General features: G+C 32.1%; 1 protein-coding gene across 4 annotated transcripts in view; it reads right to left on the bottom strand.

Annotated features, from left to right (window-relative positions):
- Positions 1-672: 672 nt before the first annotated feature.
- LOC124946406 (cadherin-23) overlaps positions 673-25,970 on the bottom strand; it is a 31,443-nt gene continuing 6,145 nt past the window's right edge. The window contains exons 1-26 of one of the 4 annotated variants that reach the window (XM_047487046.1): positions 18,599-18,846; positions 17,839-18,108; positions 11,086-11,360; positions 10,156-10,307; positions 9,234-9,614; positions 8,706-8,835; positions 8,091-8,458; positions 7,844-7,982; positions 7,265-7,520; positions 6,880-7,154; positions 6,459-6,784; positions 6,039-6,350; positions 5,620-5,893; positions 5,238-5,538; positions 4,947-5,142; positions 4,667-4,824; positions 4,265-4,446; positions 3,950-4,173; positions 3,680-3,868; positions 3,261-3,554; positions 2,937-3,176; positions 2,490-2,675; positions 2,263-2,399; positions 1,796-2,187; positions 1,396-1,660; positions 673-1,263 (exon numbers count right to left, since the gene is read on the bottom strand). In XM_047487046.1, the coding sequence (XP_047343002.1) occupies positions 1,149-1,263; positions 1,396-1,660; positions 1,796-2,187; positions 2,263-2,399; positions 2,490-2,675; positions 2,937-3,176; positions 3,261-3,554; positions 3,680-3,868; positions 3,950-4,173; positions 4,265-4,446; positions 4,667-4,824; positions 4,947-5,142; positions 5,238-5,538; positions 5,620-5,893; positions 6,039-6,350; positions 6,459-6,784; positions 6,880-7,154; positions 7,265-7,520; positions 7,844-7,982; positions 8,091-8,458; positions 8,706-8,835; positions 9,234-9,614; positions 10,156-10,307; positions 11,086-11,296 (5,703 nt within the window). In that variant the 5' untranslated portion in view covers positions 11,297-11,360; positions 17,839-18,108; positions 18,599-18,846 and the 3' untranslated portion in view covers positions 673-1,148. Of the gene's footprint in view, positions 1,264-1,395; positions 1,661-1,795; positions 2,188-2,262; positions 2,400-2,489; positions 2,676-2,936; positions 3,177-3,260; positions 3,555-3,679; positions 3,869-3,949; positions 4,174-4,264; positions 4,447-4,666; positions 4,825-4,946; positions 5,143-5,237; positions 5,539-5,619; positions 5,894-6,038; positions 6,351-6,458; positions 6,785-6,879; positions 7,155-7,264; positions 7,521-7,843; positions 7,983-8,090; positions 8,459-8,705; positions 8,836-9,233; positions 9,615-10,155; positions 10,308-11,085; positions 11,361-17,838; positions 18,109-18,598; positions 18,847-25,970 lie in introns of those variants that run through there. The other 3 variants (XM_047487045.1, XM_047487047.1, XM_047487048.1) reach the window with 3 other exon arrangements.

Below are 25,970 nucleotides of genomic sequence, written 5' to 3'. Positions count from 1 at the left end.
AACGATTGAAAAGTAATTACTTTTTTTCTTTTTTCTTTTTTTGGACAAGCCGCCAATGTTTGTAGAGAAAGAACAATATTTATCTTACGATAATGATACGAATTCATTTCGTTAAAAGATTTGTCAAAAAAATGAATTACATGATAGTTTCGATGCTCACGTCGATTATCGTAATATTACTTTAATTTCATATTTTCAAGATACTCGATACGATCAATACGAATATAATAAGTAATTAAAAGTGACAGAGTACTTGACCTTTTATCAATCACATCTTTGATTTTTCCAACGTTGTGAAATTAAAATTCAGTCTCGGTTGGGGTTAATTATAAGATAGCGTGCGAAGTAAGCGTAAGTAAATGTTAAGTAGGAAAGTCTCGTATTAGCCAACAAGCTGAAAACTACATAAGGGTGAAAGGGCCTCCTCAGGAGTGTGACTGACCCATCGAGGTCAGCGATACTTAAGTTCTAAGTACTACAAACGTACGTTAGATTTGAATTTAAATAATGAATTCCTCCTTTGTCCGAAACCTTTTCGCGAAATATACTTCTGATATTATCTGCATGTCAAGGATATTTCGACTATTTCTTGTATTCTAGTAATAAATTTGAAATGTCTAGAGAAAATTCGTATGGAATTAAATGAAAGAATATTATTGATTGCTTGTACTTTCTTTTATTCGTCACCATTAAAGTTACAAAGATATTTAAAGTACAAAAGTTCGTCTTTCGAATACTCGTTGTTTTTATATCGTTCAATTAAGTAACATTTAAGTTTCAAATAATGTCAAAGTAAATTTCAATTATCATATATTTACGTGAATTATTTAATTCTACATGATATTTCGAATCAAGCGACATTAAATGAATATATGAAATTAAATAAATTATTTCGGCAATAAATAAATGTTTATATATTTCGAGTATACGTTAACTTATATAAATAAATTATCTAAATATCTATCTATCCGTTATTCTAATGTACTTTGGTATTTACATAAAAGTATAGTTATATTAGTAGTAATTTAATATAGTTAAATTTTATTTCATTCATTTTCATTTGTACGTAGATAATTTATATCGACAGATATTCTATAGTTCCTACAAATTCCATTTTTCTCGATCAATACGAATAAATTTAATATCGCTTAAAGCTCTGTAGTTTCAATTTTTTTTCCGAGAGGGTTAACGGTTGTCATCGACCCTAAAAACAAGGGTGATTTCCGATTGAAGTCAGTCGTAGGCTCTGTTACGGTTTCCGAACTGAAAGGAAAGAAGAAGAAAAAAAAAAAAAAAGATAAAATATAGAAAAATCAAATGTTTACAATAAATTATTTAATTCATTATTTCACGTAAGAATAATATTCGAGCAAAATTAGAAAAAAATTTTTTTACCTAGAAACTGAAGACACCCTTGGCTCGATATAATAAGGCTTATCTTCTGTTCTTTGTTCAGTATTCACTTCATTCATCATCTCTTCATTATTAAGAGCATTTTCATCCAAAGAATCTCTTTCTGATGTATGACTATAAGATTCATCGCTTTTAAACCATTCGTTTTCATATGCGTGCATCCAAATTGGATTAGAACCCTCCATACTATGTTTGTTCGTATTAGGAACACGTCCTGGACCTCGAATAAATTCTGAATCTGATGTACCTTTAAATGATTATAGTTATAAGATTAAATTTTTTTTTTTTTTTTTTTTTTTTTTTTTATAAAAATAATGATTGACCGAATTTAACGAGAAAATGTATACGAATATAAATGGTAAACGTATAAAATAATTCGTACCAAATGATGATGCATTCGCTGCTTTAAGCTGTCTTTGAAAAGATGCTCTTTGAGAAAGACACAAAGCGATACACAAAATGAGAAGAGCTCCGAGAAACAAAGTTAATGTTAAAAGCCAGAACGTTGTACCAGCTTGTTCGTATTGAACAATTGGCTGCGACTGAGCTGGCTGTGTATCCAATACATTGAATTCTTTAAAAAGATTGTCTAATTTTTCGATATTTCGATCAACCAATTCTAATACTTCAGACACCTCGAGGATCGAATTATCGCGACGATTTACCAGATGCAAGTATAAATCCGTTTTCGTTCTATCAACCGAACCATCTTGATTCTCGTGAATTTTATACTCGTCCACGTTGACGATTGCACCGGTCACGTTACCCAAAGTTCTACGAATATAATATGAATTATTACATCTCTATTTCTACTATAATAATTTATTTGCAAATCATATAAATAATTACTGTCGAAATATTTCGATTCTATTTCGAATTTCAGGTGGATGCTGACGAAGAACAAATCGAACTCTTTGATCTTCACGTAATAAATAAATAAATACTTTAGCTGTGTCCATTAATCCTTGTGAATCATTAGCCAAGACCTAAAAAAAGATCATTACAATTATTAAATATTTATTGCATTAATGAATTATTTATTGTGTTCCAAAACTCTAAAAAAAAAAAATATATACCGTAAAATCGAAGTAACCTTTCATCCCCCTCTGAGGATCAAAATTCAAACTAACCGCTCCGGTAAGCTTATGAACGAGAAAGGGTTGAAGTTGAATATCGTCCAAACCTTCGGTCAAAGTCATATGCATTTTCCCAACTTGATAATAAGAGACAACTCCATTATCTTCCGCATCCAAATCAATAGCCTGTACGTTCAACGTATTATTCATTAATAATTACATATATACGTACAAAATTATATTTATATATATTCATTAATAATAATTATTATAAAAATTACTCACAATATTGTCGTGAAATTTTATAACGGTATATATAATTTTATGATAAATATATCGTAACATTAATAATTGTTATTATGACTAAGTTAAAAATTCAATAATAATTATTATTTATAATATCGAAAGGGATATAGGAATAAATAAATATTATTCATTATATAATACCTTGACGTTCATAAATTGAGTTCCAAAGTCAGCTTCGGTAGTAACACCTCCAGTGAATACTTTGTTTACAAATCTCGGTGGATTGTCGTTTATATCTTCAACCGTGACGATGACTTTCAACAGTGTATCATCAGTTTCGTCGAAGATAGTTTCGTTCGTTGGAACGGTCGAACAATCTTCGGTAGCTTTTATTATTAATGTGTGTTGTGTTTGAGTTTCTCTGTCTAATGTCTTCGCAGTCTGAAACAACACATCAATTCGTTCGTTCATTTATTTTATTAGTAAGTTACATATTAACATTTGTTTAAAAATGTTTACTCTTACAGAAAGCTCGTGCTTATAAACGTCCAAGACAAATGATCCATCGTCGTTACCGTCAACTATAAAATAACAAACTTGCGTTGGTGGATCATCGAGATCGTCAACTTCATCTCTATCGATTGTTTCAGGAAGTATCGCCATTTCTGATCTCGGTAATTGTTCCTCGGTGAAATTAACGTTAAAAACATCGATCAAAAATTGAGGCTCATAATCGTTTATATTGCGAACATAAATTATTAAATCCAGATCAGAGCTCAAAGGTGTCGGTATTCCTAAATCGTAAGCTTCGACTCGTATCTAGATAAAATACATATAACATTTTATATCTTGCATATGATTAATTTAATTCATTTCTATATCAATTAACGAAATTCGTATCATGAAAATATAATTCGATTGATAATTTTAATGTTTACGCGTACTTCGTATAATCTTTGAAGTTCTCTATCCAATGGAAGCTTTAAAGTTATAACACCGGTTCTATCGTCAATGTGAAAAGTTCTCCAATGGCCAGCAAGATCTTGTTTTAAACGAAAATGAACGTCTCCGTTTGGCCCAGTGTCGGCATCATCCGCGACTATTTGAATTATCGACGTGCCAACTGTGACGTTCTTAAAAGAGACATTTAATAATTAAAAAATAATATAAAATAGAATATTATTATATATGAAAAATTCAAACTAAATTTTTACTTCGGATACACGAATGGTGGTATTATGTTGCGGACTGATAAATATTGGTGGATTGTCATTGTAGTCTGTCACGCAAATATCTAAGATCGATGTCTCCTTGTTACTTGGAACTCCGAGATCACGAGCTTCTAACTCCAACGAATAATTACCGAACTTTCCTCTCAAACTTCGGACAGCTTTAATCCGCGCCGTCCAATAATCCACTTGTTCGAGCATGAACAAACCTAATGTTGGAAAATTGTTTCGAAGTTAATATTTCACGAAGCATCCTTTTGTATTAGGTATCTTTAATTATTTCCTATCGAATAAACTAACCCATCTCGTTGCCAGACAGTATTCTAATAACAACACGTCCATTGGGAGTCGTAGGATCATCAGCATCCTGTGCCTTTGCAACCACTATGGAATCTCTGATATCGTGAAATTCCGATATGCTGACGCATTCCTGAGGTATATCGATTTTCGGAGGATTATCGTTCACATCGATTACCGTAACTCTGAAGAGATAATAAATAATATATAATAAATAAATAAATAAAAAAAATTATATATATACATAGATTATACGTATGCTTTTATGTATAACTATCTATTATGAAATTAATAATTATTTCTCTAATTATAGGATTTGAAATAAGTCCAATGTATATTTTAGATCTAAATCAATTCATTAGAGAAAATCTAATTGATAATTTATCATATACTCGAATAACATACGGAATTTGTTTAAAAGCGTTTCTCGATTCCCCAGCGGTATAACCAAATTGATAATTATCCCAAGCCTCTATGACTAGAATATAATTATGTCTGGATTCCCAATCGAGCGTATCAGCAACCGTTACAGCTCCTGTTTCTGGATGAATAGCAAATTTACCCTAATAAGTTTGATAATTATTAGTTTCAATAAATATGATAATTATTAGTTTCATTAAGAAAAAAAAAAAAGAAAAAAAAGATATTTCTTAGTATATGCAATCGATATAATTTAAATATTCACCTGAGACGACATTCTATCTAGAAGATATGTAATTTTCCCATAATCACCGCTATCAAGGTCTCTCGCTTGAATTACAGCAATTTCTGTACCAATTTTGGCATTTTCCGTTGCAGTTATGTTACTAATTTCTGTGACAAAGTATGGATTATTATCGTTTTCGTCGAGTACTTGAACGTACACTTCCGACAAGCTTGATCTAAGGAGATCATAGAAACATACATTTTAAAGTAATTTCGAAAATAATCGCATGAAGATTTTTGTTAAATAACAAAAAGCAAATATTTTGTTTACCTAGGTGGTATTCCTGAATCAGTAGCTCGGACAGTAAGATTAAGCCAAGGATACAATTCTCGATCGATTTTATTTGCAACGACCATTTCACCAGTTTCAGGATCCAAATGTACAAGATCGGTTAATTCTTTCGGACTTTCTAAGGAATAAGTGATACTACGATTTTTATCAGCATCATCGGCGACAATGCTAGCTATATTAACACCATTTTTACTATTTTCTGTAACCGATCGTCTGTAAAATGGTCTTCGAAATTTCGGATTGTTATCGTTTTCGTCTTCGATGATTATACTTAATACAGCTGAAATAAAAGTTAATATAACGATACCGTAAATTTTTCAAGTAATCGATACAACATCATAGAATGATTTAATGAACAAACCAGAGGCAGTTTGTAGTCCTCTAACGGCAGCCAAATCTTCAACAACCAAACCGAGTCTTATCGTTTCAACTCGTTCCCTGTCCAAAAGTTTAACCACCCTTAGCAAACCATCGATCGCGTTTAATTCCAAAGCTGCCAAATAATCGTACTCTTGAATTTTAATCAAAGTACCTTCTTCGTTTCGTGCCTCGGACGAATTGTGATCGACTCGATAACGTAAAATCGGTGCGATGTCTGGATCGTTAGCAACAACTCGATGTACGTAGGCACCTACCTAAAAGAAAGTATATGAATATTACAAAATCTAAATATTTCATGATGAATAAGATCCTTAATAATAAATAATGGAAGAGATAAAACGTCAATTGAATTTTCGATTGTCATATATTATTTCGATCGAGATTCGTTGATTAACTTACTTGCGTGTTTTCTCGGATAGTAACTGTACCAGGATCGATGAATAATGGAGGTTTATTATTGACATCGACGATAGTTATATTCACAAGAACCTCGGCAGTTCTTTGTATTTCCGTTCCACTGTCGATGGCCACTACGTTTAAACTATATCTCGTAGTTTTGGGTGACGTTAGATCAGGATCTAAATTAGAACCGGATGCGACCCTAATCACACCGGTTTCGGGACCTATCACGAACTTGTCACCGGCACCGTTTTGAATACGATAAACTATTTTGTTATTTGGCGAAGACAAATCTTTGTCCCAAGCTCTCACCTATTTTTACATGATTGCGTTAAAATTACAAATTGAATGATTTCTTTTTTAATATTATTTTTCTTTTAAATGATGTATATAAGATTTAAAAGAAGAACAATGTCTTGCCTGTAAAACGCTGGTTCCACCTTCTAAATCTTCCGGGATGCTTCGTTTATATAATGTCCTTTCGAAAGAAGGTGGATTGTCATTAACGTCCTTGAAATAAATAATGACAGGTGCGTCGGAACTCAAACTTGGCGTTCCCATGTCTCTAGCTCTCACCGTTAATTTCAAATGCCTCACTGACGTTTCCATGTGACCTTGATTAATAGGTAGTGCTTCGAAGTCTAATGGATTGACCAAACTTATTATACCACGCTTCGGATCGATCGTAAAGTTCTTCGAAAACTCGCCGGACACCAAAGCATAAATTATGTCGCTGTTCTTCGTACCTGCAGTAATACACGAGAAGAAAATTTATTCGGATAATTAATTCGATAATTAAGATTTTTATTGATTGTTAATGCTATCTTATTATTATTCGTACCATTTAAATCTATGTCGAATGCTTCAACGATCAATGGAGCTTCAAAGTGATCTTCATTTTCTAAAAGAACAGCCTCGTATTTGTTTTGTAAGAAAACTGGTGCATTGTCGTTCACATCATTGATATTGACGATTAACTGAGCGGTATTACGATTACCCTTTCCAAGATCATCTCTAGCTTCAATTGTTAAATAATGTCGAGAAACTAATTCTCGATCAAAACTCGGACCAGTTTGTTTAACAGTAATCACTCCGCTTATTGGATCTAATATCAGGCTATAAATGATAAGATTTTATATTTACATGAAATGATAAGATATTATATTTAAACTAAATCACTCTTTCTCTTTTCTATTGGTATAAAGTTTATTAAAATTTTTACTTACGCGTGTGCAATACTACCGCCTAAATTTGTGTATCTAATCCCACGTGATCCAAAAGTCCCACTGTCTTCGTCCAATGCTTGAACCCATGCTACTGTACTACCAATCGGACAATTTTCTTCGATGGAGACTTCATAAATATTTTTTGTAAATTCAGGATAATTATCGTTTTGATCCGTTATAAAAATTGTCACTGGTACAGCATTATATTTAGGTGCATGCGATACGATCTCTTTGGCGATTAGGGTAAAATTGACCACTTGAAAGAAATAATTTATTTTCTCTAATTCTATCTAACAAAATGAAATTTAAGATAAAAATAAGACGATTATAATACAATATAGTTATAAACAATATTGTATTTTTAAAATTTTCATCGCTTATTTTTCAAATGCCAAGTTAAGTTGAATTTATTTCTCGTTACATAAAATTAAATATTTATTATTATATATTCGAAAAATTTTATATTTTCCATATGTATATTGACGTTAAAAAATAATAGTAAATTATTATGTAACAACGAATAATTCTTATCTTTATCTTATTTAGATTTAATTATACAAATTTATGTTCATATCATACCTGATCTTTTCTCGAAATCAAGCTCGCTAGAATTCTTTACTCGAATTATAAACGGTACCTCATTGATGCCTCTCGAAGGTGTTACATCAAATATTCCATTGCCTCCTTCAATGAACATTCGAAACGTACCGTTTGTTCCCTAAAATGGTATTTTATTTTTTTAATAAAAAAGAAAAAAGAAATAAAAAAAAAATAATAAAAATAAAAAATATTTTTTTCTTTGATAATCGCAAATTCTCCTATTTACCAAGTCGTGATCATAGACTTCAGGTATAGCGTCACCAATAAAATTGACGGGTGTGTTTTTTGGAGAGTTCTCGTTTATCTCAGCTTGGTAATACGAACTTCGGAAGGTCGGAGTTTCGTCGTTAACATCGGTCAAAATCACTGTTACCTCCGTCGATACCGACGGTGGTGGAATTATTCTAGAGACTTCCTTAACAGTGATTTCCAAAACGAATGTACCTTCGACATTTTCCTCGGCTTCTCTATCGAGTTGAGCTCTTGTAAATACCAAACCGGAAGTGGCGTCGATATCAAACAGGTACCTTGGTCCTTGAGTAATGCTGTAGGTAACTTTATTGTTGATACCTTTATCGCCATCAGCAGCACGAACTGGAGAATTAAAAAAATTAATATAATTGTTTTCAATTTTTTATATTATTACAGTATTAATATGTTAATCTTTTTTTCTTTATTTTTTTTTTTTTTTTGTAATATCTAATCTCGTATACGATCGATTAGATGTTATTAACAATGAATTAATCGTGTATTGATTATTGGTATTATTAAGATTAAAAAGTAGATGCAATCTTTCTGAAAAACTTTTTTCATTCTTCCGCTACGGTCTACCGGAGCTAACCTTGTAAAACGGATGTACCGATCCTGGCATTCTCGCTGATTCTAGCAACCGGTGTCATGGATATGAATTCGGGTGGTTGATCCTCGACGTCCTGTACCTTCACTAAAATAGCTGTTGTTCCTGTATTTACCTGAAATAATTATTTACGTGTTTATAAGAATAAAAAAAAAAAAGAAAGAAGAAGAAGAAAAAAAAGAAAAAAAAAGAAAAGAAAATGAATAAGTCGAATCGACAGAGTTGTAATTATAAATCTATTTCCTATAATAATTTGCTTCTACCTATTGCATGATGGTACTTACTCACGAATACCAAACGACGTTATGGCAAGATTATACAGAAGTATTATATGCATGATATTAGTTTAAATTCATTCGAATTCTCACAGAATAGAATTTTGAATCTACATTAATCTTTTCGAGGGCATTGACTCACACGTTTAGAGTTTTAAGTTGTAGTTTCTTTTTTTGTTTTTTTTGTTTTTTTCTAATAACAAATCGTTTCTGACAAATTTAATGAATTACCACTAACTTTTTCGTTAATCGCACGATCCACCGCCAATATTCTCAGCTGATATAAATATTTCCTTTCGTAATCCAGTCGACCAATTAATCGAACAATTCCTTTCCCGTTGACCGTAGATATCCCAAAAATATCATTGTCTCCGTCTAATTCTTGAAGATAATAAACAACTTGTCCATGGGCACCTTCGTCCGCATCGGTTGCTTCGACAGTTGCTAATATACCAGGACCAGAATCTTCCCGTACTGTCAAAGACGTTGGATGAGGTCGAAAAATTGGCACATTATCGTTAATATCTTCGACCAATAGCAATAAACTTTGAGTGATAAAATTTCCTTCTCCTAACTTTCCATCAGTCAGAGTTAGGACCAGAGCGTATTCATCTCGAACCTGATCGACAAATTATAATGTGTTTATTAATGATTTTTTTTTATGTTTTCTTTTTTCTTTTGTTTTCGTCGATTTAAAGATCAATAACGATCGAGACGAACGCTTCTTCTATAGCATAAATCGATTTTAAATTCGAGTTATCTCACAGTCTATTCTCACGTCCCATCGAGTCCTTTAACAAGCTCAGATTGTATACTTTCGATCCATTCAAACTTGGTAAAATCGGTCCACGAGGCATTCATGCGAAACGCGCAAATTATAGATCATTTTTCTTTCCCTTTGTAATCACCGCTATAGATATTTCTCCGAGTATTATATCGTTCTTTACTCAATACTAATTTCATTCGAATAGTTTTCAAAGAAAACGTGTAAAGAAAGGAATAGAAATCTCAAGGAATTATTTTTCTTTTTTTCGTCCTACACAATTAAAATTTTTATTACGATATCTTTTTCTTGCTTTTTTATTTTAAAGATAACAATCAGTCATTTAAAAACCATTAGAGATAAATACATGAAGATGATGTAGCATCGGTAAACTCACCTCTCTGTCTAACAATTTATTGAGATATATATTAGCTTCGTTAAGACCGAAATTCTCAAGTCGAATTACATCGCTTCCAGGTTGATCCCTGACGCCGAACGTCAGACTGTCACCGTCAGGATCGATGCCACGTAGTCTATAAATTAAGCTGCCTGCAACAGAAGTCATTTGGAACGAATTACGGAATGATGCGGGTCTTGATCGTTCACACGGGTAATTGAAATTCGTCAGAAGCTCAAGACACTATGCGATTTCGTGAAACCTTATTCCTACATCAAAACATCTTTATTTGTTATTTCGTGTATTTCCCTATTTAATCAAATACCGAATGAAATTAAATTTGAATTGTATTCAATTGGTCCAACAGGTTGTTCGTCTTTTTGCCCGCCAATTCCAAAAAAAAAAAAAAAAAAAACAAAAATTCATTTAATTTTATATGCAATATTAAATAATAATATTTTGATAAATTTTTATTTAAATACATTTAACTGATCGACAACATTATACATATACATTATACATTATACATTATACATATTCTTATGCTGTTAAAATAGCTTCAATTTGATAGTACGTCATATCAAATTGCTAGTTGATCACGAAAGAGTTAATATTATTAATGTAAAATCTATTTAAGTGTGCGAGCGCGATACCTCTAACTATATATATATATATATATATATATATATATATATATATATATATGCTTCACTACGCATCAATGATTTAAAGATCACGAGAGAAACACAATACCCGGGAAGTATTGGAAGAAGAAAGGAAGCAGCACCGTTCGAAAGACAATGCTCCAAATTAGTCAAGAAATGTTTATGAAGCGTGACCAAACGTAAATATGTAGCAAGAGGAGAAGTCTAGGTAGTCGTTTAGAACACGCGAGAACAAGTCGATCGAATCGAATGCATTTCTACGTACCGATTAGCGTTTCTGGACCCTCTTTCAATCTCAGAACAATTTCTGGCTGTCCGTCGATGAGAAAGCGTGGCGGATTGTTTCGAGCCGTGCAACTTTCCGAAACACATGCTAACAATAGAAATAATAGTATCAGCCAGTCTTCCTTGAATCTGCTTCTCTTGTAAGATCGTATGAGCCAAGAAGACGAGCCAATTGTTTTAATCGTAGTCATCTTGTTAATCGAACGTCTCGTTTAATCCACATTGTCTTCTTTCAAAATTTTTCTCAATTTTTATCTATAATGCAAGAAATTCTATTAAAATTGTTGAGATTTTTTTTTCGCAAAAAAAAAAAAAAAAAAAAAAAAAAATTCGAAATATTCGATAAATCTTATATAGACACGATGATCTAATAATTATTTTTCAATTTAAATATCTACGAAATTAGTTTATAATTTGTTATAAGATAATTCCGAATCTATAAAAAGAAAAAAAATATCATCTTTAAATTTCTCACTATTCTTTCATTATTTTGAAAATATTTAATAAGATAATTATTAGATCAGCTTCTACATATATGTATGCTATTTAAAATTATGTCATTAATATGGATAATGTTAATATAGAAAAAGTATTTATTTGAATGAAAAATTAATACAAATGAACGCTTTCTTCGCGCACGCTTTATTTTTACGCTCGTACAGTTGCACGCTTTCCGCATTGTCTTCGTCGTAGCTTAATTACACGAAGACCTAACGATGAGTCAACGTGCTTTAGTGCTATTAGTACGACACGAGTTTCTTAGACTAGTCGGACTCTCCGTACAAACTTCTCAGGATCCAGATTCCGTAATTGGTTGCGAAGTGAAACACGTCCCAGAGAAGATGAAAGTCGCTCGAATACTTAGTTGTGTGTTTGCATGATGATTATAAGGGAACGTAACGGGGTCATCATCAACAAATACATCTTAAAGTTTCACTAACATTTTATGGGCGATTTAACCCTTGAAGAAAAAATTTGCACGCATGTGCATGCTCCTACGATCAAGTATTTCAGAAAAAGTTTCATTTAATAGCCTGTGAAAAATTTTCTTTTCTTTTCCCTTTTTAACAGTCAAAATAACTTCATATAAAGCAATTCATATTTATGTATGCTCTCATGTTTAATTAATATCATTAATTAATTTCTATATACGATCGAATATGCAATAAGAAATTAAACTTAATACAATTTCAATTTTGTTATAAAATTATTATCTTTCATCTTGAAGTTCCTTATCAAAGTTAAATCGCAATCAAGGAAATGGAATTAGTATAACTATATGTTTTATCTTTTTCTTTTTTTTTTTTTTTTTACATGCCGTTTGATAAACGGCTCCATGAACACAATAACTGCTTTCTCCTTGGTAAAGACGGTCATCGTGCAATGTCAAGATTTTCATTCCGACTGACCACGGGGACAATTAGAGACGAAGTGAAAGCCAGCCGGAAGAACCGACGCATTTCTCACGAGGATGTTACTCAGCCACGTAAACGTAATACACAAAGAAAAACAATATAAGACGAGTGTAAAAACGAGTTCGCTGACTTTACTTCAATGAATACCGTCATGTTACGTAATACGTAAGTACATCTTCTCCAATTTGATCGTAAGTCTTGTCTCATCTATCTTCGTCTTATTTTTTTCTTTTCTTTTTTAATTTATAATTAATTAAAAATTATTTTGAGTTTTAATCAAGATTTATCACAATAAAGACGTCTTTTAGCTTCTCTCTATTTATCGTCGATGGTTCTTACGCTCGAGTAAACTTTTTCGATTTCAATAATAATTAACTTTCGCGAGAAAGTGAATATTTGAAAAAGAATAAGGTAAGACAGTCTCGTAATAAGAAAGAAAAAAAAAAATATATATATATATATACTAACAGAAAAAACGAAAGTATTAAAAACGAATTCGTGGATTAGGCGAAAGTTTCCAAGTATAACAGTAAAATAAACTACATAATTTTCTAGAAATGGTATCCCAGTGGGACGAAATAATAGTCTGAACTTAACTAGTTTATTGTTATGTAAAACGTAGAAAACGAAGGTAGTATTGAAGACACGAAAATACAATGGCGAAATGATCGGTCTTTTTTTTTTTTTTTTTTTTTTTTTTTTTATATATAAATTACATCTATATCCCTTCGGTGAATACTTTTTAACGTCGGCTGATTATACTCTATCCATTTATTATTATTATCTTTTTTCTTTTCATGGAAATATTACGTACAGAAATGCGCGTAAGGTTAAATTCAAGTTATATTATATTTGATTATACCTATTAGAAAAAAAATAAAAAAATAAAAAATAATAAAAAAGAAAGAAAAAAAAAATATATATATATATAAATAAATGAAGTATAAAAGAAGCGTTGATAATGTCGGTACGGATAATTGAATTTTATAGAATCAAAGGGCGTGAATAAGGTCGTTGAACTACGATCACGACGTTCATTAAGTTTCTCGTTCCTCGGCTTCCTCAGTACTTATTCCTTCGAGTTCTTTGTAAAGGCGAGCATATCCGGCCGTGGTCACTCGTCTGCAAGGCCGATGCCAGGAAACGAGAGATAACTATGCGAGATTACGAAACGCCTTCGATTCCATCCCAAAGACCCCAAAGGTATGTATCAAAATTATTGAACGAAGTCGCGATCAGAATAGTCGACTATGTTCGATCTGATAATTTATACTTCCCCGCATTCTCACGTTTTTTAATTGTCAATATTTATTTGTTCGATGTGTTGAGAAACGTTCAATTATATTTTTAACCTCGTACAGAGATCTCTGTACGATTTTATAATAACAGTGTTTATGACATTGTAACTATAAAATTATTAAAAAAATTGTCAAATACTTTTAATTATTTCCAAGGACTTGTTTATTTTCATTCGATCTTAATTAATTATTTCGAATTATTCTTTAATCTGTTAACAGCTTTGATCCATTTTAAATATATGTATCTACGTTGTGTAACAAAATTTAAATTAATTCCTTGAAACCATTGAAATTACATTTATAATAATAATAATAATAATAATAATAATAATAATAATAATAATAATAGTAATAATAATAATAATGTTAATAAATAATTATAATCATTAAGATAATAGTAATAGCATTATTAATAATGATAGAAATGGATAAATTTTTATTTACAAAATACTTAAGAATTAATAAATGAATTAATAATGTATAAATTATAACCGAGTATATATCATTATATGATATATTTTATAAAAAGAAATTTCTGAATGAAGTTTGAAATTAGAGAATATTTTTAGAATATTAAGGAAAAAAATTAAAACAAAGGAAAAAAAAAATTTTCGAGGATGAAGTTAACGTTAAAAGTTAGGGATTACATTTGTTTGGAAATCGACGGAGCGAAGAAGAGGATGTTCGTCAGTATGCCCCTTTTTGGACGATTCGACATTAAAACAACACTCGTGAACATAGCGAGTGCGTGTTCCTCTTGCTAACGGAGTGTGTCGGCCACGCTCTTGACTTTTAAGACTCCGCTAAATGTGGAGGCCACGCAGTCTGCTTGCCACGCGCAGAAAACGGTCTTGCTCCTTAATCGTACGCAAATTCTCGCGAGATCATACAGCGTGCAAAACAAGAGCATTCGAAAACTCTACAAGAACTCAAATCGAAATATAAGATCGAATAAGATTAAAGAAAGATAATGTATAAGTATTGGGAGATGGGGGGGAGGGGAACGTTGTTACGATTTTAAACCTAACAATGACTCGTTGTTTTCTCATTTTTCTTGTTTAAATAAAAAAAAAAAAAAAAAAATAAATAAATAACAAAATAAAAAAATAAAAGAATTCTATAAAAATATTCTTTCGTGAAAATATCTTTACACATTTAGAACGTTCGATTCGTTGGGCAACGAAGTGTTCGAAAAATTTCTTCAACATTCGCGTGTTCTAATGAAACGTTCGCGGAATACAAACTTCATTTCAAACTATTACCACGAAAGCTATAAGGAAGAGCATAAGATTTATATCGAACTTTTCTTCCAATGGATTTGACTTTCGGTAACTTGAATTGGTTGATCGATAAAACCATCTTTCATGGAAACGACCTGATTTCAAAGAAATAATGGCAATAATTTCACAAATGATAAAAACAACGTTTGTTACAGTAAATGGTAATACAATGGAAGAAATTACAATTGAAACGATCAAGATTCTTTTTAACGAGACTGCAAAGGAAATAAAATGTCAGTCGATAAATCGTATCCAGTTTCTTAACGTACAAAGATTCCAATAATTTTGAATTTAAATCTTTTCAATTTATTAAATTCCTAAAATAAAAAAGAAAAGAATTTATTATTAGTAAATAAAATAAATAATATAATAGAAGAATAATAATAAGTTTTGTCAGTTTCTACGAATGAAAATAATTAAAATAAAATAATTATTAATTATTAAAATAATTAATTAGAAAAAGAAAGAATAAATATAACAGAGAAGTCCTTTTCTTTTCTTTAAATTTATCGATTCAATTTGACAATAGTTAGTTAGACAGTAAGCTCGTATTTCAAAGAGGTATATCCCGAGACGAGTGACGTCATTTCCTACACCTGCCATGCATGCTTCCGAATGATAAAGCCATGCGGGGTATCGACACACCCCATAATACCGTCTGTTACCCAGCCAACCCCATAAAGGATATTCGTCGCGTGACGACCTCTTCCCCGCGTTTGTTTTCTTTCATGTGTGCACGTGTGTACGTGTGACAGTGGCCTATCGACGCATGCTCGGCAGGTGTAATACAACGGCCGTGATATCGATGCATGCGTAGGTACCTGTTTAATATATCTTCTTATATTACACCATCTATCCGTGCAATAACTATAGCATAAAACTATACGATTAAATTTCGATATCGAGCTGATATCGAGTAAAGTTGTCTGAATAATTTTTTATTCTCTCTTTCTACCACTTATTCTTTTCTTTCCAGTTAATAATAAAATTCTCTCTTATGGCATAATCAACCAATGATTATTTGTATTATCATTAACTATGTATTTATAATAGTTATAATTCATTAATAGACGATCGAATTACAGGAAACATACATACACATATTACATGTGTATATATGTCTAGGTGTGTTAATGTATGTATGTACATACATTCATTTTATTATATTTTTATATTTTTTTTTATATTCTTTTTCATCTTGTTCATTAAAAAATTCAAACCATATACCTGGTCGTATTTCGTACCGCAAAGATAGAGATAAACGCGTAACGAGATAATTGAATTTTTACAGGTCGGTAAACAACTTCCGTAATTAATTAAATTTGGTGATATTTCAATCTTGTAAATTGTATAAAATAGAATTCACTTATTTCGATATAATATCCTCATTCAACATTTTTCAAATTGGTTACCAAGAAATAGATTTTATTTGCAAGCCACAATTATTCTTTCGTTTGGACTGGCCTACCACCGTCGAAGAAATGATAGCAGTGAAACGTAAGATGATAGCAGATGGTAATCGAGAATCGACGATCGATCCGAATGAGAGAATCTTCTACGACACGGATGGATGCATATTCAGACCGGAAAATTGTTTATCGATCCTGTCTCAATTTTAATTGTATAAATCGATCCTTAAGGAAGTGTTTCCTCTATTTGATATTTTTATAATATAACTTCGTGCTCGAACAAACATGTGGGCTGCGTGACTTCTACCATCTTATTTATTCCACGAAGGAGTCATCTCTTCGTAGAAGAAAGTCGAGAAACTTGGCTAATGTTTTTCAAATGTCAGATTTAATCTCGATAGATTATTATCGCCGTACATATTGAAATATTGCAAGAAATGATTATTCGTCGATTTATTTCGTTCGATCGTAAATCGACAATTTTTGTCTTCGTATTTTGTCTTCTTCTTTTCTTTTTTTTTTTTTTTTCTTTTTTCTTTTAACAGTTAGTACGAAAGGAGTCGAGATAAAAAAAATTTGTTTTTGAACTTTCGTTAGAAGCTTCGGAGTCAAGCGGAAATTGCGAACGTTCGAAGAAAGCGATGCACACGATCGCGCCGCCGAAGAAATACGATTTCGCAAGAATATTACGTCCATACATTTCCCTAAGAAAGAATCGTTATTATCGTCCTTATAATTTAACTTTCGTAGTTGCATAAGAACAACGATTTCCAGTTAATAATTAATAATGGTAGACGTCGAGAAAAATCTGGGACAGTACCGATGTTCGCACTAGTCACGCATCGATGTTTACGACGCGTAAGATTATCGTATAAAAATTAATTACCATTTCATAATCATTGAAAATTGTTAAGCGTAGAGTGTAGAGAATCATGCAATAACCTGCTGTTGTTCGTTGATAGGTTACAATTTTCTATTTGTCTTTCTTTATTTCATTCTAACTTATACATATACATATGTATAGATTGATATAGATTAAAACAAGTTAGGAATCTCGTTCGTAAGAATTGTGAAATAATTAAAAAAAAAAAAAAGAAAAAACTATAGTCGCAATTAGGTCAATAAGAGGCATGTAAAAGGTGACGAAAGTATTAATTACATGTCTCGGGTTAGTGAGAATTTCCTTCTATAAAATTTGTACGAACGTTATGTAGATACGTGCACGTCTATCAATGTCGCATTTATCAAAACTCACTGTCCACATTGACATATCGCAGAAATTCAAATCACGCAAACATAATATACAATGATATTTTATCGAATAAACTTACTATTTTTTTTTATCGAAGTTTATAGATCCCAGTTTCATCGTCCTCAATTTTCAAAATGTCTATCGTACCTTCGTCCTCCTTCTTATAATAGACCCAAAAACTTTTATCCGTTTGTTCGCTGATTTACTTTTATACTTTTTTCCGGCTTGTCAAAAAAAAGAAAAAAAAAAAAAAAAAAAAAAGATAAATAAATAAACTCGTACGTCTCGAGCATTTCCTTGACGCGACGAACGCGTCGCCAATTCAAATCATCGTGAGCGCGCCAAAATCCTATTGATTTATACTCCTCTTAAACTTTCTATAAAACTTTTTAATACTCGTTCATTTTACATTCGTACAAAATGCATTAATAATAGCCAAACGATTGTCGCTAACAGTAACGTGATTAAAGAAAAAAAAAAAAAAAAAAAAAAAAAAAAGCAAACAATTGCAAATGAATCAAAAATGAATAAAAAAAAAATTAATAAAAATTGGATACGAAGAAAATCTACTGCCCTTTTTTTTTTTTTTCCTTCGAATTGAAACTACATTTTTGTGTAATAAATTTTTCCAAAATTATGAACAATCGAAGTATCTCTTTTTTAACGATATTAAGTTTCTCTTTGGTCGATGAAGATCCAATCGACGTCTTCCAAGGAAACAATAAAAAAAAAAAAAAAAAAAAAAAAAAAAAAAAAGAACAAGAAAGAAAGAAAAAAGAAAAAAAAAGGACGAGATAAAGAAAAAGTGAGAGGGAAAGCAGAAGACGTCCGATGCTCACCTGTTCGGGCGAGCTCGCGTTGTTAAACTGAAAGTCGAAACGATGACGGCGCGCGAATTCTCCGTGCGGAGAGTGAGGATCGTAGTCGGCTGCCATTCGCGTTCGTTCTACGCCATGAGCACTGACCGTACACGGAACACCACAAAATGTACGGTTGTTACGAGTTAAATTCAGCCCGGCGTGCTCCCCGAGGCGTGGAAGGAGGGAGGTTCCCCCCTTCGAAACACCTCCGGTCACCTGTGCTGCCCCGCCGACCGTGGAGGAAGTTTTATACTTGTGGGAAATGAAAGGGTGGGGTGGGGTGGGGGGGAAAAATGCATCCAGAAGAAATACGTTGAGGAACTAACTCGATGATTTTTCTAATTTCTTCGTCAAACGTTGAAGGCTAATTTGAAAAACAGAAAAAACAAAAAAAAAAAAAAAAAAATTGTTAACTTTGACAAGATAGGAATAAAGTGACGCGATGATTTTACAAAAATACGATCTATCGCGTATATCGATTTTTTAGTTTTGAAAAAGAAACGTCATATAAAATCTTAATTATTCGTATAATTTTGAAATATATATTTGGATGCAATTAAAATAAATAGAAATAAATTCGAATATATATCACGTAAATGTATATTTCATTATTTGATATTAATAAGTTTTAATTAAAATCGATAATGAATACTTCTGTCAATTGATTCTGTTAAAGACAAAGGACAAATATTTAAATCATGATTCTCCTTAAGTAACTCGAAGGATTACATACGGTTGACTCAACTGATTACGAATGTAATTCTAAAGAAATATACAAACTTACGATATTCTATCCGCACTGGCGTATCGCGTTGCATTTTCATCGGAAGTATTTTTCTTCGTGCTAGAGAGAACGTGTTTAAGGTACTGGCTGCTATTCCAAGTAAGAGTAGATATTATCTTATATTCATAAGGGGCTCATTATAGACGCTTCTTATTACAAGAATATAACACTTGCCTGATACTCAGAAATTAATTTTATACATCTACAAACATTTTATATTACACCATTGTTCAATAAATATCGTATATCTATTGATTATATTTGTAAAAGAAATTAATATGAGAAAATTATATGAAAATTTCATTTTAAATTTCCAAATTTTAATCTATCGATTAATAAGATCTTAAGTGCCATCTAGCGAAAGGATGGTAAAACTACGTTGTAGAAAAATGCCGCCTGATGATAGGCAACACTTTTTATGTGAATGTATAAAAAAACTTTTGCATGTATTATATGTAATTTTGAAAAAAGAGATCGGCCAAAGAAACTTATAAGTCTTTAACTCAGTGCATATCAACTATTGAAACATATTTTTACTGCATTCGATTTATCTATCCAGGATTTTATCCTATGTGAAGGTTTCTTCTTTTTACCGATTGAGTTAGTAGAAAATTGCTTCCATAGTTTCTCAAATGTCGCGCCATAGTCGGTAGATCGAACATTAAATAAAATAAAATGATATAAATATTCGATAATAAATTAGAAACTGATCATCACCTTTTGATCAAACTGTGTGTATGATTTCAGTGATAAGTATGGAAATATTATGAAATATACGCGGAATAGATTTTTGAATATAATAAAAATGATAGTACAATATAATAATAAAAATAAAAGAAAAAAACCATATTTTAGATTGTATTCTTTTAAAGACAGATTATTTGAAAAGTGTTCATTAATTGTACAAACTTTATATATTTATTTATACTTATGTTTAAATACATAAAGCTAAAACTTATTTAAGTAGCTATTAGCTCGATATTATTTGCGATCAAATATATAACATAAAAAAAGAAAATGATACACGTTATATCGAAAGGTAATATCGTGTATCCACGGTTTCACCACGTAGAGGTTGATGCTTTTAAAAACCTTAAATGACTAACAGTGACTCTATTATTTTATACTATTACTAATATTTAAAAATCAAAGTAAAATCTAAGTTGCGTGATGACATGCCACTTCGTGAAAATTTTAAATTCAACGCTAATTACAGACATTTGAAACTTGGCTGACTATGAAAGCTCAACCACCTAACACCGGAAGATTTAGTCACCACTATTAAGCACGACCGATCGTGCTTTCACGATTCTGCAAATTACATCGGGAGCCATGATTAGACTTAATTGCATCCGCGAACGTTCACACGAGTGTTCGTTCACATTCACGCGAATGTTCTAACTATCTTACTCGCACAGGAGGAAGAATATTTTTTCTACATATAATACAAAAGAATTCGAAAAATTCCCGTAAAAAAATCTAAATTGATTTGAGATCGTTATTTCTATAATGATGAATGAATTCAACCTTTAGAAAAAGAGTTTCTAAAAAGGTCTAATTTAAAAAATGAGTTAAGTAAAAAGATCTGACTTAAAAGAAAAAGAAAAGAACGGAAAATTCAATCAATTATAAAAGTCTCCTTTTTAATAAAGGCCCACTCAATTGTAATGCCCTTTTATGAAGACAAACTTGATAACGCAGAATGAGCATTTTGAGGAGAAATCGGCCTATCCAAGTAAATGCAATTCGCGTAGGTCTGGTTGCAATTAAACATGCGAAAAAGAATGAGAAAGTTCCAAAAACGAGCGAAGATTTTTCTTTAGTAAAAAAAAAATAATCGACCCAGGTCGAGCTGAGCAGATACAAATATGGAAGACTGTAAAGTATAACTTCAGCTTACTAACATTAATACTACTAAGCCGACTGTTAGGTTACATGTGAAAGGGGTATAACCTACGCAAGTTTATATATACGATAAGCGCATAGTGAGAACATTATTCCCTTGTTGCGCTTGTAGTTCATATCTTTCGTTGAAGTCAAACACGCTTCGGGTGAAAGATGGAGAACACCTTTAAGAAAATTACGATCTAACGATAATTCTACTTGTGTATAATTATTCTTTTAAAATTAAAACTAATCGCAATCGCTTTTAATGTATAGGAAAAATCGATTATATATCGCGAGATTTATTTATTTAACCGAGAAGTTTTTTGACATGATTGTTTTCAAAGAAAATAAAGCTTTTTCAAATATTCCGAGAAAAGGCATCTTCTCGTTTGAATCTTCCCATCTTTAAGATAAGACCCTATTCATTAAAAATCAGCTGGTTCATTACTGATATAAACCATTATAAAAAGAGAATTGATGAACATCATTATTTATTTAGGTGGATGACAAAGTATTTTATATTTTATAATAAATCTAAATGATTAACTTTCTTGCTATTTTTTTTTTTTTTTTATATTTTCTATATTATTTTTTTTTTTTTTTTATATTTATTTTTATATGAACACACACACACATACATATCTATATAATAATAAAACTTCTTTGATCGAAAGTTATTTCAATGAATTAAATATTTAATATAAAGTAATTAAAGATAAATCCTTTTTATATGCTATTGTATGGCCCTGATTTTCCAATTTTAATTTAATAATTCGAGAAATATATATGTACGTAAAAGGATTAATAAAGGATTTTCATTAAATTATAACTTGTAAAGTATTTTACATTCTATATGTAAAATACGAAAGTTAGTGGAAAATTTGTAATATCTCGTAAAATGTAAAAATTTTACATACATATCTATGATATACTTGCGTTTCTTTGCAATGGCACGCAGAAGGGCACGTATTTTTTTTTTTTTTTCTTTTTTATTTCTCGAACAAAATTTTTCATTGAAATCCTTCCTAGCGATATGCTTAGAATTTGATATGAACATGTGTACGTAACGAAGGATAAGCACGAGCTATCGTTTAAACTTTTTCACCGGTTTAAAACATGCAATTCGCGTAGGTCTGGTTGCAATTAAACATGCGAAAAAGAATGAGAAAGAAAGAAAAGAAAAAGAGAAAAAGAGAGCAAGAGAGAGAGAGAGAGAGAGAGAGAGAGAGAGAGGGAAGAGGATACTACGAAACGTACAAAATTGCCCAGCAACGATGTATATTAGATTCATGTGACTTGCAAAAGAACTCACAGAGACCTCTTCTCGCAATTTAAATGTGCGCGCGTGGTTTCATACGAAGCAACATACCTATCCGACTGCCAGTAGATATTTCGCTCGAGCCGAGGCTTTTTAATTTTCCAAGCAAAAACGACGACAGGCAAGTAGTTTCGAGGGGGGAGGGGGGTCTTAAAAATATTAGAAATGCGATGACGTGCGATGAAAGCAAAAGAAAAAGTAAAAAAAGTATCATCCTGAAAGTCGAATAGAAATTCGTAACCCAGATTCCAGGAGGAATTCTCTAAGGAAAAAAAAAAAAAAAAAAAAAGAGAAAAAAGAAAAAGAAACGAGAAATACTCCGTTTCTCGTAATAAGATACATATTGAAAATCGTAAGTTATTCGATTTCAGTTTTCTTTTTTTTTTCTTTTTTTTTTCTTTTTTAATTTACACATATAGATAAAGTTTTGCTTTTTTTTTCTTTTCTTTTTTTTTTTTTCGAATCCTTTGTTTTTTTTCTTTTTCTTTTCTTTTCTTTTCTTTTTCACTCGACAATTAATTTCACTAGGCTCGAGTTATCGTCGTTTAGTCGACGCGAGGCTCACGCAAAAGAGTTACCATTAATTATCTCGAGTCTCGATATTTCTCCCGAAGTAGGATCGTAAAGCGATCCGTAGTTAGAAATACGGCATCGCGAATCTAACGGAACAAGCACTATTCTACTAGCTCGAGAGGACGAGCGTTGAAAGGATAGGCGAATGAAATAAAAGGAAGGTAGTTAGATACCACCAAGACGAGTTCGAATGTGTCATTGAGTCAAAAAGAGGAAGATAAAGAGGAAAAGAAGCTGATCGCGATAAGAGAGAGAGAGAGAGAAGAAAAATAAGTACAAAAAAAAAAGAAAAAAAATAATGAATAGTGAACATCTCGACGTGATTCGATCGAGAGAGAAGTCGATCGTCGTCGTCGTCGTCGTCGTCGTCGTTGTCGTTGTCGTTGTCGTCTTGGAGACAACGTAAAATGGCAAAGTTTCTTCTCGAGTTTCGCGGCGTTGATTTACGAGGAAACGTATCGCGACTAAAAGTCTTCGAAGCACCGATCTCTGAGCTCCGTCCATTAGACTCCACTTACGGAACGTGGTCACGCTCGTACCGTGAATCCAACTACGGAAGGGTATGCAAGAAGAGCGAAGATATTCATTCGAACGAACTTGTTTCGTACCGAATTCTTCAGAGATTTCTCATCTTCCACGGTTATAGATAGGCATGCATATATATATATATATATATATATATATATGTATGTATGTATATATATACACAGTCGTTTTTATTTTTTTTTTCCAATCGTATATTACGCTCACAAACAGGTAATAAAAAAAGAAAAAACAAAAAAAAAAAAGAAAAAAGGAACAATCTCTGATCTTCACTAATTTAATCGACGTTATAATTGAATCATTGATTTTCGATGAAAAACGATCATATATATCAAAATATTTGGATAACGTCGTGATAATATATCGGTATTGATTCAATGATAAGATCTAATTCTATTTAACAACAGTCGAATATATATCATCCATTTTTAATATCATTCGTTCATTCGACGAAGAAAGATCAATGTGTAGATATATTGCGGTTATAAAAGTGAAAACACCAGTGAGGTGCATTAATTTCCCTTTCTCTTACCACGACCCGTCCCTTCTCTTATCCTCCGAAAGGGAGTACATAAGTATGCTACATACCTTGACCAGAAGGGAAACTCGTAATTTCGTCGTCTCGACCAAAGCGAAATTACAAGATTCTCCGATCATCTTTCGTAACTCGCGAGCCCGAGTAAAGATGAAGAAAACAACAATAACAACAAAAAAAGAAAAAGAAAAAGGCAAGAGAAATCATAAAGAAAAAGAAAGAAAAAAGAAGAGGAAAAGAAAACAAAAGAACGAATAAATGGAGAAAAAAAAAAAGAAAAAAAAGTAAACAAACAAACAAACAAACAAAATGAAAGCAAGATCTCTTCGAAGGAATGCACGTGAAGTAGCTACGAAAATCTTAATACCCGGCGTTGAGTTATGTCTGGCGAGATACATCGGGCATCTCTCTATCTCTCTCGATTCGCTGATCGAGCCGTCCTTAAATCTGTCATTCTTTCGACGTACGACGGGACAAGTAGAAGCCCAGTGGATGGATCCCAATGGAAGAAGAAGATGAAGAAGAAGACGAAGAAGAAGAAGACGACGACGAAGAAGAAGGAGAATACGAAGAAGAAGGTCTTAAAGAAAGGAGGTAAAAAGAGAAGGAAAGAGAGATAGAAGAAAGAGAGAAAAAGAAGAAGAAAAACCAAGACAAGAAAGAGACAAGAGAACGAAAGAGGAACTTTTGGTGGGGGGGGAGGGGGAGGGGGAGGAGATTGAACGGGGTTAGTGGTGGGAGGAGGGATGGGGGAGGGAATAAAAAGGAACATTGCACGTCTTTTCTTCCAATGCATAAGCGTGCCTTGGTACAGGCATTAACCTCCCCCCCCTGTTCTTCTCTTTCACTATCTGTCTCTCTTTCTCTCTCTTTCCCTCTTTCTTTCTCTCTTTCTCTCTCACTTTATTTCTCTATATTTCTCTTTCTCTGTCCTTCCTCTTCAGCGTGACTATAGTCACCGGATTCTCTTTTAGGGAGCGTGCTAAGGCTGCCAGATGAAAGTATATAACCGGTTCGCAGCTGCAGCCAGACCAGAGACTGGTCATCGGCACAACCGGCGAGAGCACAAGATCCAACACACGCGACAGACCGCACATACACACATACACATGATATGGCACATACTACGTGGCGCCAGGGGCGGATTCACCGGCTTCGACTTCACCTTCCACTACTGCTCTCTACTACCGGATAGTAGTCCATGCACAAAAAAGGAAGGATTAACGGAGCTCTTTGCCAGATTGCTCTGTTATCGCTTGAAAGAGAGAGAGGGAGAGAGAGAGAGAGAGAGAGAGGAAGAGAGAGGAAGAGAGAGGTGCTTCTTCCCTTCAACTTATTTTTCTTTCTTCATCTTTTCTACTCTGCTAACATTGGTACTGTGGTGAGCCAACAAATTTGTGTTAAGAATTCGCAAATCTTTGTAACATTACCATTTTGAAAAATTATACTTTATTAATAATCGAATTTATATTAGAATTAGAATCTTTCGTTGTTAGATAAACGTTCGGTAGTTGGATCAGGGTTCAATAGTCACTTCCTAAAGTAGTGAAAGTATAAAATGATTGGAATACCGACCTCTACAAGGATGCATGTTTCTACCGTTATTACACAGCAATAAAAATATATACATACATATATATATATATATATATATATATACATATACATATACATATATATAGGTAGTAAGCTCGTTAACCAGCTTTATTTG

Source organism: Vespa velutina, chromosome 2, assembly GCF_912470025.1.
Source record: "Vespa velutina chromosome 2, iVesVel2.1, whole genome shotgun sequence".
NCBI lineage: Eukaryota > Metazoa > Arthropoda > Insecta > Hymenoptera > Vespidae > Vespa > Vespa velutina.
The sequence above is the reverse complement of the archived record's forward strand: the minus strand, read 5'-3'. Positions and strand labels throughout refer to the sequence as shown.